Source organism: Poeciliopsis prolifica, unplaced genomic scaffold, assembly GCF_027474105.1.
Source record: "Poeciliopsis prolifica strain line A6 unplaced genomic scaffold, Auburn_PproV2 SCAFFOLD001, whole genome shotgun sequence".
In the NCBI taxonomy this organism is placed as follows: Eukaryota; Metazoa; Chordata; class Actinopteri; order Cyprinodontiformes; family Poeciliidae; genus Poeciliopsis; species Poeciliopsis prolifica.
This window is the reverse complement of record NW_026562376.1, coordinates 23155613-23170745: the sequence shown is the minus strand read 5'-3', so window position 1 is coordinate 23170745 and position 15133 is coordinate 23155613. Positions and strand designations below refer to the sequence as shown.

General features: G+C 42.6%; 1 protein-coding gene across 7 annotated transcripts in view; it reads right to left on the bottom strand.

Moving 5' to 3' along the window:
- Positions 1-1881: 1881 nt before the first annotated feature.
- The window catches only part of LOC129367124 (unconventional myosin-IXAa-like), a 121329-nt gene continuing 108077 nt past the window's right edge, over positions 1882-15133 (bottom strand). For 2 of the 7 annotated variants that reach the window (XM_055041406.1, XM_055041447.1), the window contains 16 exons: positions 14936-15039; positions 14635-14855; positions 13911-14027; positions 13588-13776; positions 13350-13397; positions 12755-12866; positions 12267-12328; positions 10390-10582; positions 9729-9857; positions 9160-9265; positions 8914-9045; positions 8437-8560; positions 7110-7163; positions 5539-5738; positions 5308-5450; positions 1882-4450 (listed from right to left, as the gene is read on the bottom strand). In XM_055041406.1, the coding sequence (XP_054897381.1) occupies positions 4062-4450; positions 5308-5450; positions 5539-5738; positions 7110-7163; positions 8437-8560; positions 8914-9045; positions 9160-9265; positions 9729-9857; positions 10390-10582; positions 12267-12328; positions 12755-12866; positions 13350-13397; positions 13588-13776; positions 13911-14027; positions 14635-14855; positions 14936-15039 (2323 nt within the window). In that variant the 3' untranslated portion in view covers positions 1882-4061. The remainder of the gene's footprint in view (positions 4451-5307; positions 5451-5538; positions 5739-7109; positions 7164-8436; positions 8561-8913; positions 9046-9159; positions 9266-9728; positions 9858-10389; positions 10583-12266; positions 12329-12754; positions 12867-13349; positions 13398-13587; positions 13777-13910; positions 14028-14634; positions 14856-14935; positions 15040-15133) is intronic. The other 5 variants (XM_055041439.1, XM_055041454.1, XM_055041414.1 and 2 more) reach the window with 4 other exon arrangements.

Here is a 15133-nt window from a genome sequence, read left to right as displayed (position 1 = left end):
CACCTTAATACTTTTGTTCACTTTCTACACTGCAATTGCCAAACTACAACCAAATAGAGGCAGACAATAATTCTAAAACAGCACAAAAAAAGTCAACATCGTCGTTCGTAACTTCTGTTCATTCATTGATCGGCCCGGTTGAAATTCAGCTGGAGATAATCAGCTCATTTGGATAAATCCCAGGTGGAGATCCAAAGGGAGATGAGAATTGAGCGGAATTGCATAAGAAGCCAAATGCCAGAATACTTTCTCCAAATCCCGTTTACTGTGAAGTGAAACAATCTGGGATGACACTGTCAAGTCTATATAAATGTGTCACTAAATTTGTGTGGCATGGAAACTCGCATGTGGATGTGTTTCAGACAGTTTTTCATCATGGAAAAATCCAAAGAAATCAGCCAAAACATCAGGATTGGAACTGTGAACTTCCACCGACATTGTGCGTCCCGGGGTGAAATTCACAAATACATGAAGATGCTGCTTTCATCAGTTCCAACATTTAAATGAAAACAGCATGGCAATGTCCACACTTCGACCCGCATTGGAAAGAGATGAGTTCTGTCACCCAGAGATGAATGTGATTGATCCAAAATGTGCCAATGACCCCCCAGCACAAAGGCTGTGGATCTCCACAAACGTTTTCGTGGAGATCCTGGAACTGCCATCATCCCCAGTATATCAAGTCCGATGCAGACATGAATTGCAAATGCACTTAGAAAAAGATCTACACTTTTTTTACATGTGTGTTATGGTTTCATTCAAACTAAAACTGAAGCGTTTTGCAAAAATAAGCATTATTATATCTGGAGAAAAATGGAGGGATTGGTGCACTTCACAAAATTGACTATAAAATGATGAAGTGAAAGTTTTTGAGTGGTCGTCACAAACTAGTGATCCTAATGCTATAGAAAAAGAACAAGGTGGCGTACCAACCCAGTTCAGTTTCAGCAGATCTGAAGAATGGGTCAAAATTCTGGAAAACTATTGTAAGAAGCTTGCTGCAGGAATCCTAAGAGCTAAAATATAATGCCACTGTGTCTTGGAGATGCTCTACCTCACATCGAAAAAGCTTCTTCAGGTATAACCACAGACCGGAAGTGTCAAGCTGATAGTTGTACATTCACTCCAGCTTCGTTTAATCCACTTAAATCAAACTCGAGCTCATTTCCCTAGAAAGTTCAGATGACAATCAAAAGCTGCCACCTAACAATCCCACCATGTGAGTCGTTTTGGCAACATCTCAAAATATGAATGGCTTTAAAATCGTCTAGGGGGAACGAGGCAAGGCCACTTCTCTCGAATCAACTGGGATTTCATCAGATCTTGGTCCTATGCAAGGCAGTAAGAAACAAGATTGAGAGGTTGCAAAACTAGCATGGAAAGAAGAAGGTCCTCTCTACCATGCTGAAGATGTTCACAATGTCAGAACTCATTCAGCAATGTATTTGTTTTAAGTTCTAAGTTGTGAATCTTCTACATTGTTAAAATTATCTGAAGGCAGAATCAGCCCAGTGCAGGTTCACATTCTCAGGTGAGAGAGACTCACCTGGTATGAAATTAATTTTTCGGCACTGGAATTACACCGAAGATAAATTTGTTTTATCAAAGGACGTCATGAATATGTGAGCATGTACACGCTCAAATCAATACATCTCTGTCTGATAAGGACACTCAAAGTATGCGATTAGATGTGCTTGCAGGTATTAGTTAAGAGGTCAATGAATAAGCGGCGATCGAGCTGGAAGACGCTGACCTTTGAATCGACTCTAAGTAATGAAGGAGTTTTTAACTGCAGTGTCTGCTCTAACAATAGACTCCATTAGCAGCAAGTACCGACTAATGCAACCGGCTGCGTCAAGAAATCACACCACTCACTTATGGTTGGCTGCAATTTCTTTTTTTTAGTGCCTTTTTTTTAATAAGCAGATGAAATTTCCCCCTGTAAAGTTTTTTTCCTTACAACAATAAAGATGTTTAAATCATTTTAAAAAAGAAAACACAAATTGCACCTTATATATACTTAACCATGTCCACTTTTTTTTTTTGCAACACTTCTTTTTTTCACCATCCCTGCGCAAAAAGAAACAAATAGAGAGGGTAAAAAAACAAAAACAAAAACAAAAAAAAAACAGAAAAATGTTGCCATGATTAATAACTGGTAATGAAAGGATAATATATCCTATTTATAACAGATTCTTTTCCAACTAATGTACATTGCAATGCCATGATCATAAATAGTACATACACTGTGTATAAAAAGAGGAACAAAACAACGACTGAAAGCGAGGCATGCCTTCCAGTGACAGTTACATTCACTTTTTCCTTTTTTAAATCGTTTTTTTTTGTTTTTTTATTTAGTTTTTTTTTTCCAGAATGTCATATGGGAACACGACACAAATATTACTGTGAAGATAACTGAGCGAGGAGCGGTTTTGTTCTTTCAGCTCACTTCCAGAAGCAGATTCACTTTTAATCCTTACAGCTTAATGTATTTTATAAAAATTTTTTTTTTTTTAAAGAAACAATTACAGTGCCTTGCTGAAGCACTCGCGCCCCTTCATGGATGGATTGTTACGTTCGGTTCCGCAAACCAAACCCGAGACGGAAAACGCTTCCAGGGGCGCGAAGGCTTCCGCAGCGCACCGCACACACCGCCGAGACCCGTCAGTTGATTCACACCGAGGGAGTCAGCGTGATGACGTCATGGTATGGACGCAGCAGGTGAGGAAGGGCGCGCGCGCGCGCACGTTGGACTGTGGTGGGCTTAGTCGCTACTTGTTTTGGTTAGCAGGCAGATTAAATGCTACGTTTCACAGCGAGAACCCGGAGAGAAGAAGTTCGGAGAAGAGCTACGGTTCTGACGGGAAGGAGCGGAGCAGTTTGAGTGGCTCAGAGGAGATAATGGACGGTTAAAGTGAGTCGGTAAGCGCGAGGCGATAGACGCTCCCCCCACCCCGGGTTAGTTAGTGTGACCGGAAACGGGTTTCACCGTTTCCGAGAGAAATCCTTGTGTGTGAAATGAGGGGTAGGAGAAGCTACATATGCACAGAGGAAGAAGAAAGAGAGAGAGAGAGAAACAATGGCTTTCATCATAACAAAACCAATATTAACAAAACATGACATCTTTGATATCAATAAACACCTATGACACAGCAATATCGTACATTTAAAAAAAAAAGAAAAAAAATTCAAGTTCTGACGCAGTAACACTGATGTTTCCAAATTAAACCTGTACTGAAAACAAAAAAAGCAAGTTCAGAAACACACACACTTCCTGCCGGCCGGCCAGGGTCTCCTCTCTCCCAAACTGGCTCCGGAAAAATGGCCGCAACGCCAGAGGAATCGAAAGTGGAACCTGAATCTCTAACACTTCACTTTACTAGGAAAGAAAAAACAAAATCAAAAAAAGGACACAGATCAGGAACAACCAGGAGCAGCTCTGGACTCTCTCTCTCTATGTACATTTACGTCCTCTGTAACATAATAATAATAATAATAGTAATAATAATACAGTTCTGACAGTCTGTTCTAAGGGATGTAAGGACAGGAGAGGAGGAGAAGCGTGCAGCCTCTTGGCTGGTGTGTCCTGTGTAAACGTGATGAAAAGCACACTTAGCTTGGCGCTGGTTCCACCAGTTCAGTCAGTATGGCTACATTTCTTCTCGGTGGCTTTACCCACCTGCCCACATGCTGTAAAGTAAAGATGGGGCGTTGTGAGATTTGGCTTTGCAGGAATTTTTTTTAAAGTAACACCGCCACCCCCAACTGTATCTTTCTTCCCCCTCTCATTGTTCCTTTAAGTGACCCCTGATACACCTGCAGGGGTCTTAAAGTACTGAGATGACCTAACTTCATATTGGTCCGCACAGATCATCAAATCTGCTTCTCTTGACCGTATGCTGCAGTGTCCCTCCTCGTTGCTTCCCCGATTTGCTCAACTTCGACTGGGTCAAAGGGTGACGGGGTTTGGGCAAAGAGGAGGGCCTCCGAACTGATCTGCAACCTTCCCATAATTCCCTTCAGAAACCGGCAGCAGCTAGTCTTTGTCACCCACTTTGTCATCACACCATAAACTCGTTATTGCTGTACAGAACCAGCTGCTGTGGGCCCGGCCCGAAGTCCGACTCCCTCTGATGGCTTCCCGAGGAGTCGCGTGGCGAGCTACGGCTCAGCCTGAGCCTGAGGCGAGTCTTTCCGGTCCTTTGGCCGTCCTCCGGTTCCGCCAACGGAGCCCCCAGGCTGCAGGAGGTGAGCAGGGGCCCGGAGGAGGACGAACGGAAGCGGTAGTGGGGGGACGGGGAACCGGAGGCTATGGAGGAGAGGGAAGAAGAGGGCTGGTAGGAGGAGGAGACAGTAGAGCTGGAGTCCACTGAGTCCTGAGAGTCCGGCTGACGACGCAGAGTCCGTCTGGTCTTCACTTCGGACTTCCTCGATCGATACGTCCCGCGATCTGACGAGGACAGAGTAGAGGAATTGATAAAAGAAGCATAGACCTGGGCCAAACAATGACGTACGTCCATTGGTCGTGTTCTATTGTCTTTAACCTTCAATCTACCCCAGCAAATCCAAAAACGTGGATTTTTGTCCCACGGTAAGAAAGGGACATGCCTGAGGGCATGGGAGGTAGAGGAAAAGGTAGAATGTGATGAACAGAAAGGAACCTTGTGGGACACCAGTGATGAGAGAAATGGAGATTTTGTTGAGAGGAGCGAGAGATGAGACCTAAACCAGTCAGTGACGCCAACAGAAGATGATCTGACCAGTATAATACCAATCATTGATTGAATGTGACTCCAGTCTAAAAAGCATTTTTAGTGGCCAAAACGACTGGAAAACGCTCTGCAGAGGTTCAGTCCATTTACCATTTACAGTTCTTTCCATTGACGTATTCTCCTCAGAGTTCAGCTCTGAGTCTCGATCTTCTTTCATGTTTCTGTAGCCTAAATCAAAACCGTTTTGGTGCCCTGTGAACTGAAAAAAAATTATTTTGCTAATGCAAATTACAGCACATCAATAGATAGTACTTTACTTAAAGTAGGTATGAACAACTGATGATGGTAGCTTTAATACGTCCCTTGGCCAGAATGTTCCTAAGTTTTTATATTCAGAGAAATCCCAAAATCTTAGTATAACTTGCCTGCAATAGGCCAATAACTCTTATAGTTTATACAATGACATCAAAACATGCATTCATTGGAAACAAATGTAATTCAAATATATGCCCCGTAAGAAATTGCAGCCTCGGTTATTGCCCCCTAAAACCTATTCTAAAGTCTGTATCAGTGTTTAACACACAAAGTAACTCACCAGAGGGGTCAGATGTGGCTCCTTCCATCTCCATGGTGATGTTTTCAGAGCTGTCTGCTGTGCCGATGGAGGCCTCCGATTCAGGCGTTTCGTCGTCGGACGCGCGTGGTTCCAACACCAACATCTCGTACGTCAGCTCCTCCCTGGGAGCACAGAAACGCAGCAAAGAATTGGCTTCATGGCTCCTCGCACCGGAGCCTCCCTCAGGCTACATCTGGCATGTCGCCGTACTTCTCTTTCTGCAGACTCTCAATCTGCTCCGTGAGGATCCGCTCCTCCTGCTGCATGGCCTGCTGCTGCTGCTCGTTGATCCCCGTTTCTCCTGCTGCCTCCGCTCCTCCTCCGGCTCCTCCCACTCCGTCTCCTTCTGCTTTAGGGCTCAGAGGAGGCGAGGGGATGTGGGAGCCGCTTTGCCGAACACGAACTTTGTTCTGTTAAGGTTTAGACGACACACACAAAAAAAAAACCAATTAGCCTGACCAATGTTAACAGCCTCTCAGAGGCTGTAAGAAAGCGGAGGAGACGGTTTGATTTGCTCTAAGCTCAGCTTACAGTTTTTTTGACCACATGGTGACAATACAGACACACTGATCACACTTAACACCATCACTGCTAAAATCTAAGAGCGCTGCTGCGGCACACACACAAGCACTTCATCGTAAACACACGCGCGTATGAATTACCTTAAACTAGGCTGCATGTTAGCTCGTTGTGTGGCGGAAACAGAAAGCAGAGCTATCAGTGAAGCTAACCCAGTCAGACTCCTTCTGAGCGTACGCAGCAAACGCACACAGCAACATGGCAACGCAACAAGTTGGCTGGTTTCCTAAACCGCTGCCGTGTTCCCCGCCTACAACATTCAGCAGCCAGTTTCAGGAAATTAATGCCAATGCTAAAAGAAACCAGCTAATATATTTGAACCTGTCAAGTCTGAGCTCGGTTTGACAATGCTTCCGAAAACTAGGTTAGGTCCAAAAGTTACTGAACGGTTTTGATTTCAAATGTTTATAGCTAATGCTAGTTACTTGCCCCCAACAATTAACCCCGACCCTGGTAAAGATGTGTAGTGGCAACATAACATCAGGTGTTACTGCATTAGCATAGCCTCACACTTAGGAGGCTGTCTGCAGAAAGATGTGACCGATTGGTCACCTACAAACTCAGGGATCTGTAGTGTGCTAAAGCAGGACGGGTGACCCTCAAGTGGTGTGCAACGTGTGTGAAAGGTGTTTGTGAATACGAGTGTCCCACAATCCTGTGACCGCACATCGACTGTTTGGCTTTGGGTGAAGTATGGGAGATTGCATGGCATCATTAGTGGTGAAGAAAAATTCAATCTTTGCCTCGACTTTGAGTACGTCTTGAGTAATTGTACCTGTAAAACTATTAGTGGTATAATCATTGCTAGCCATGACAATTCCTTTGAATCAATGTACTGATGCATTTTGTTGGCTTTCATTTAACTTCCATTCAGTCATCCACAAATGTCTGTTTGTGTGACAAAACACAACAACAACAAACACAACTTTGAATGATCACTGGACGGTCAGTGTTAAGTAACGTTGTTTAATGTCATTGATTCATATTGCTTTAGACTGATGGGCTGCAGTGTACCACCTGTCAACCTAAACACAAGAAACAAAAATACCTAAACAGACAAAAAACAAACAAACAAAAAATCTGCCACTTAACAGAGAACAGCTGTCAATGGACATCAACAGACATTATGGGAGCGAAAAGACAGACAGGACAGGACAGGACTGGTGGTGGGCAGGCACATGGTGTGGGCGGGGCATACATACCGGGGTGGCAGAGCGGGTAATGCTCATAAACCTAACAGCAATTAGTACAGGTTTCTGGAGGGGGAGGGATGGGGAAATGGAAGGAAGGAAGGAGGACAGATCAGGGTCAGGGATCGCTGATGGTAGTCACATCAGAATGGCTTTGGTTAATTAAAGGGTAAGAAGAAAGGTAGACTTTAGGTATATGTATATATAAAACCGAACTCATTGCTTTTGGAGGACATAAAATTAATTCCCTTCATCAAACATTGAAAGGTTGTTTATACTAATTTTCACCTTGCAGGTCCATTGGGTAGTAGATTTTCTTAAAATGATGCATCTTTTGTGCTACTTGCACTAGTGACGATAGTCAGGAATTGGGCAGAGAGAGGAGGGTTAGATGTGCAGGAAAGGTCTCCAGGTCATGTGTCGAACCCCGGATGAGTGCTTTGAGAAGCGACAGTGTCAGCGTATGGAGTGATGCGTGGTGCGGAGGAAGAGAGGACGTACATCATGGTTTTACAACTGAAATCTAAACTAAGTAAAAAGAAAATCAACCGTTTTTAGGAATTTGCCTCGATTTGAAAGCGAAATATTCATAACCCTTGAACCTTTTCACAATATGTAACTTCACAACAGAAAGTAGTGAATAAATGTAAAGTGGAAAGAAAATACACATGAGTGAACTTCGTCTTAATTAATAACACATAATAAATCTTGGTGAGTCAATATATTTAATATAATAGAGTCAAAATTCAATTAGTGCTTTAGGGTTACAATTTTTCAACCTGAGATACAACCTTCAGTTTTAGCATTAGCCTCCTCTAAATACCATGTTGGTGTAGCGCTTTAGCGTTAGTGGAACCAATGTTTATGATTAGTGCTTTACGGTTTGTGCTTTTTAGCTAGCAGTGGCCAAAACATATATTTATATCCTTTTCCTTTAGTTTCACAATTTTTCACTACTTTGTGTTGAAAAAGTTCAAAGGGTGTGAAGTCTTTACAAAGGACTGCAATCCCACAATATGCTCCTCACAGGTCAGCATTTCCTTCTGATATGTTTATTTTCTTCTTTGGGGTGAAAGAAGAAAATATGGGTATCATTTGTCTACATATAGACATATTTACACATGTGTTGAAAAATGTTTTAGTTTTGTTTTAAACGGTTTGGATGAAGATGCAAATGAACTCCTGCCATGGCTGAGTAGGAAACCATGCCAGCTGCTCATGGAGCAGAACACTGGGTGGACGGGACGGGTCCAGAAACGGCGAACATGACGCCTCATGACGATCATCTACGCTGCAGTATTGATCTCAACACAGCTGAAACTTATGAGGCCAGTCTTACCAGGGATCTCCTGATGTGGGTCAGCCTGCTCTTGGCTTTGCTCTCTGCAAACTCCAGACTGCTGATGTCCTTCAGACGAGCTTTGTACTTGCTCATCTGTTCGTTGATGATCAGCTCCACACACCTGCGGACGAAGTTCTGATTAATTCAGATAGAAACCGAGGTCTAAGTGGTGGAGCACAGGAGAAAGGGGAAAAATCAAAATGGACAGAAAGTGATTTGTACTGCCAGGAAACAACACAGATGGAACAAAGTTCCAATCCTAGTAGACTTCCTGTACTTCCAGAGCTTTCTTGAGGGGTAAAGTTTTATTTTTAATTTTTTTATTATTATTATCTAGAAGCCAATGTTGAAAAGTTAGCTTTGAGAACCAATCCATGTGGGAAAAGCAGGAGCAGCTTTCATGCAACTCAGCTGAAAGACCCTTGCAGGGGTTTGTGAATCCAGAGGACTGTTTGGAGCCAGAGCGAGACGTACGCTGTGGTTTTGCTGATGTCCTGGACACTCTGCAGCGGGTCGATGGTGTCCGGGCAACGGAGGATGCAGGGAGCAAAGACGATGGCGAGAGCGTTGGCGGACATCCTGTTGGTCTCCTCCTGCAGGGAAATCCTGCAACACAACACAGGAAAAACACACCCTGAGAGTGCAATTCAGGCTTCAGGAATACAGCACTGAACAAACACAAAGATCAGAACCAGGTCGTTTGTGGGACTCATCTCCTACCTGACCAGGTGGAAGATGAGGCGCTCCAGGGTGCTGAGGTGTGTCCGGCTAAGCTGCTCGATGACAGAGTACACGCCTTGAATCACCTCCCGCTTGTCCGGTTGGCCTGGAAACACAAGGCCAACATCAGGAGCTCAAACCGGGTTCCTACACATCACGTTATGTCAAAACTCCAGTTTTTCAGCTGCAGGTTCCCAGAGGTTCCAGTCATTTTCAGCCAACATGGAGGTAGGAACACAAAAACATGGAGAAATTTGTGGCACATATTTCTATAGTTCTGGATGGACAGACAAACTGGAAGATGAAAAGATAGATGACAGGAGAGGTGAAGATTGACAGATTGAGAATGCATTGATTCACAATGGATGGATGGATGGATGGTTACAGAACAGAAAATGAATTCTGAGCATATGAACGGTTTTCCATAAGTATCCAGACTTAAAAAACTTTCCTAAAATCCAGATCTTCCCAGTCTGTCTAAACGGCATCACCTTCTGAAGCATCATAAAGGTAAACCAACAGCAACAGGTGGTGCCTTTATGCAGAAAACAAAGAGCTAAAGAGCTTACCCATGGCTCTGAGGAACTCTTCATACAGTTCAAAGGTCATGAGCGGGCTGGGCAGGTCACGGAGCCATTGTTTGAGAACGCTGGCAATGACATGGATGTTGTAGTCGTCCAGAATGACTGTGCTCACATCTGGAGCAACAAGAGAAGTTTGGACAGATGAACTCCCACTGAGCGTGAGGAATAACTAGCAGATTAGCTAGCAAACATGGAAGACATTTGTAATCCGAGCTATTCAGTCAGAAAAGACTTGGAGCAGGAAGGCAGGATTAGTTTTGTATTAGAAAACCACAGATGACTATTATTTATGGATTTTATGTTTTATTGACTGTGAATCTTAAAAGCTAAAATTCTGATCCTCTTTCTGACAACACTCTTCGGTGTGGAGGTTGTAGCTGCAGGATGAAGACGCAAGTAGCCATTTTAATTTAATTTAAGTTCATTTTGATAAGGACACATCGACAAACTGAACAGAACAGCAGTCCCATGTTTGTGTCACAGTGCTCAGAGCAACAGCTAATTTGCAGCATTGTCCGTATATATGCTTTTAAACCATACATCTAAAAACTAGTCAAAATGTAAGTAATAATAGGTGTTGTGAGCATCAATAACGTATTTAGAAGATGTAGGAATGCATCTCACAATGCATGGCAATGCATCTCACCTGTGTCCAAGCCCTGTCGGAGTTCTTTGATCTTATTGGTGGAGCCTGACTTCCTGTAGATTCCCTCTGTGTAGAGGCCGTGCATCTCGATGTAGTTGATGAGTTTCTCCACCAGCTGGGGAACGGCGCGCTCCTCACTGGTCAGACGAGACAACTCCACGCCAAACTGACGGGACGACAGCTCTGGGTCGTACTACACACACGCACACACACACGCAGACAAACAAACAGGATAAAAATGGCAGTCAAAACAGAACATGCGTGAATCAGGGTTGGGCCATTTCGCTTGTTTATAGGAACCATCCCTGAAAGTAGGACACATGTTTACTTTTGTGCTGCGTAGGTTTTTGTTATATTACAGGAAGAATTGAAACAGGCAGGTTTATGCAGGCCAGGACTTTATATTTCAGAGTTCAGACAATGCATCACTCAGAAACAGAAATAAAATGATTCATTCCTTTAATTTGTTTTTTTTCAGCAAAATCTGAACGTGTTCAAACATCTTAATGCAGTTAAATGTAACATCCAGTGCAGACATTTTTTTTAATAGTGAAGTCTCCTAATTTGTAAATCGAGTCCATCTGGGCGAAACCCAATCTCAGTATGAAAGCAGCTGTTCTGGGAAGTCTTCGAGGGTTTGCATCGTCATGACCAAGAAACAGCAGACAGACAGATCAGGGTTTAAGTTGCAGATTCAAGATATAAAACAGCTTGTCAATGGGTTAAACATCTGCAGCTAATCGCAGTTTAGTTGACAAAATAAGCAACATTTTCATTTCAAAAACCCTTCTTGCTGCTAAATCATTCAATAACAAGATACATGAGCTCAACAGAAAATATATGTATTGCTTTTAATCAGTTATGTAACCACCGAATTGGTGCAAAGTGCTATTCTATCCATTCAGCTTTAAAGTGTTTCAGGAACCTTCATGGAACCTCTTTAGAAATGTGGATGCTAACGTTAGCGTTTAGGACGTCTGTGCTGATGAAAAATGTTTAGCATTTAGGTGCTATTTTAGCTTCACTGACAGTATAGCTACTTTTAACACAACTTGAACAGAAGACTTTACTAGCGTCCAATCAGATCGTTTTTCCCGAGTGGGCCAAGAGAAGAAGGTTTGTTGTCCGTTGTTGTTATTGTCATGGATGTTGCTTGTGATTTGTGGGGATGTACCAACACCACAATCTAAAGGTTCCAGGTCTTTATGTGTTACAGGTTTTAATCAAGTTAAAATCTATGTAGAAAAAAGCTAAGCACAGGTCAAAAACATGCTAATAAACCTCGTGACCAAGACAAAGACTAAAATGGTTTAGATCAAACTTTTTGTTAGAATTCAATATTCAGACTGAAATCCAAGAAAGGTGCTTGGATTTCATTTTTGAGGCAACACTTCCAAAATGATGTTCACCGATTCTCATTTTCCAGTAAAACTTTCCATCTCTTGATTTGGAAGTGCATTGCAGCAAAATGTGGCTTTGCAAAGCATTTAGATTTATTTGTATTTATATAAATCATTTTACTTGTACTTAACAAATATGCGCTACCTTTCCTTTAAAGCATGGTGAGGTTTGTCGTCATAATGTGACAAAAAGTGAAAACTTTAATGAGTCTGAATATTGTATGTTTTGCAGCTGTGGATTTTTCCTTTAAAATGTTTTCAAGTTCTGAAATTAGACGTGACTCCCTGGTTGTAACATACTCTAAAACTGGATGAAAGAGGAAAAATCTATCAGCATCTCATTTTTTAATTTGCCTCCATTGTATCATCGTGCTTTGACTGAAATATTTTCCATCCTTTGTTTTTAAAGGAACAGTCGATCGAACATCGCAGCATCTGAAAATGCTAAAAAAAATAGAGGATCTGGATCAAACGTACCTTTTTACTGCACTTGGTGGTCATCTTGGAGCAGCACTTCCTGTGGCAGGCGTAGCGGCACACTGCAGACCGAAAACAAACAACGCTATCGATGCAGCAACAACTCCAGCCCAGGCAAAAAAAGGTAAAAGAATAAACTGAGAATGGAGTGAAGAGTCGAGGCGGCTCTCTCAGCGCCGCTGGGAAGAAAGCTTTCTAACTAGATAGAAGACGGATTTATGAGGGGAGAGGGAGGTGTAATCGAATTTTGCCGACACTCAGGCACACATATGGAAAGTGTGTTGGTTTAGTGGGAAACAGTGTGCACAGAGAGTGTGTTGGACTCTCTGTGTCCAACACACAGAGAGTATCCAACACACACAAGCTACACACGCTGATGGGAAATCTGTAGTGGTGCATTCTGTATCTTTGTTCTCTAACTTAATATCATCTTTGGGTCAATTGATCATGTTTTCCATGTGACATTTTCTCAAGGTTTGCATCCTTACATTTGCAAACGCAGGCTCGGTCCATCATCCAGATCAGGGAGGAGCAGTACTCGCAGTAGGTCGGGATGCTGTACTGAGTGGACTTAAAGATGTGTCCATTATGCTCTTCCACCTGCAGGGGGCAGCAGACCCATTAGTCAGATCACGCAAAGAAGCAGTTTTTGAGGATTAGCTTCAAACTACAGTGGTTTGTAAAACTTTTATCCAATGTGTAGCCTGCTGGCTAACTAGCTAGTTAACTAGCCAGCTGGCTTTCTACAAAGCTAGTAGCTAATTAACTAGTGGGTTTCTAGCTAACTTTCTAGCTGGCATTTTATGCATCTTTTTAACTCTTTCCAACTTCTGTTTTACTATGAAACAAAGCAACATAAAGTGATGCAGAAATGTGAAGTGGGAGAAGTTGTTTTGTTTTTACAAATAAAATGTGAATGTTGCATTACACATTTGTTTTCAAAATTAAAATGTAAAAATACTTAATTAAAGCCAAAGGAAAATTAAATGTAACTCATACTATCCAATCTTCTTCAGAGTTGCTGTAGATCCTGATGACTATAAGAAGTAAGGATCTGTGTATATGGTAATATTTTGAACTTACGATATCAGTTTCCTTCTTCCTGGATTTTTTGTGTTCACGCTTTAGAGTCTAACAGGAAACAGAGAAAAATGAGTTACCTTGTGCATTTTATACACTTGCTAAACTTTAAGCACAGCATTAGTTCACCAAATGTAACATTAAATTCTCAAATTACGATTATGCCACAGATAACTTGTCTGAAAACTGCAGTCCAACTAGCGTGAAAGGATGTAAACCGTCTGGTTTTCGTCTTTCATACCCTGCCGATGGTTCCCTCCATAGGTTTGTACTCGGTCATGAATTCGTCCAGGAAGACCTTGAAGGTGTTGACCCACACCTTCACCGGCGACTCACTCCAGTCCCTCTGCTCCAGACGCATGGTCTTCTCCAGGATGTGCTCGAACAGCGCGTGCAGGTCTTTGTAGCGGATGCTCCTCCCGTCATCCATCTGATCGAAACAACAACAAAAAGGAATAGATTCAGGAAATGAAACCTAGCATTACTTTTAAAAATGTTCGATGCAACATGTAGCAAGTCAACACTTGTAGAATTGGATGGTAAATACAAAAGGCGGAGACGTACAGCCAGGGCGGTGGAGTACGAGTTGAAGATGTTGATCCTGAACTCCTTCAGTGATTTCTTGAAGACAACGTCGACCATGGTGTCCTTTTTACTGTCTTCTGAGTCCAAGTCCGCGATCTGTGGACACAAATTTGTTTGAGTGAAGAATATTTTGAGGGACTTATTAATCTGACAACACGGCTATTTGTTGTTGAAGCTTCACATCACGTATTGAATCAACCACATTTTATGTGTTACAATCTGAGCTCTAATGATCATAAATCAAAAAGTTCTGATTGGTGCTAGAGGGCACTCTTGTGCCAACTCCCTGACAGCTGAGCTAATTTGACCATTTAGTGCATTTGCTAACTTTCAACCATTTAGAGGACTTAGCTTTCACAGAGTTATTTTTCAGAGATTTTCCAAGATACAAACATGAATACAATATCGAAGGGCATCATAGAAACATGTAAAATATTTGATCAAGAACAAGCCTGAGAGTTTCAAATCACTGGATTTCATTAGAGTTGAAATGAGCACATTATTGTTTCTTCTGCTATACAGTATATTGTTTTGTTGTAGTGCTTCCCAGAAACTAATGTTGATGACTAGTGCTAACTAAAAGCACCAGCGGTGCTTTTAGTTAGCACCGCTGGGTGCCAGGCTTGCTAGATTTCAATAAGCTCGGCTGTTTGTGTAAAGTGTTTGGGGATATAAGTAGTATGACAGGATGATCAGCAGCGACCTTCTTCATGAGAAATTCGTTCATGGTGCGGTAGTCGTGGGCCGAGGTGAGGATGTGCAGCGAGTCGTTCTGCCACTGGGCCGGTTCCACGGCGATGCTGCTGATCTTTAAGCTGCGGCGCCGCTTCACCTTTGGAGAGGGCTCCTTGTTCTCCTTGGTGTCCCGGATCTCCTGCGAAGGAACCACTTCCAAGTCTGGACTCCGCGGAGGAGACGCACTTTCTAGCAGAGCGAAATGATGGAAATTCACCATCAGCGATCTTAAGATTTACTGTGTGTGTTAATAAATTGTGTATTTTTACCATGCGTCTCACCAGCCTCACTCCTGCTGGTTTGCTTCTCCCTAGACAGTTTTTTCTCGCTGTGTTTCGTCTTGCTCCAGAAACGCATCTTACCCCTCATCCTGCTGAAATTGACATCGGACATCCAGGACAAAAAGTGAAAAACTCATGTTGAGAAGCCTAGTTTTATTGAATATTCAATTTAAAAAGACTAAAAAT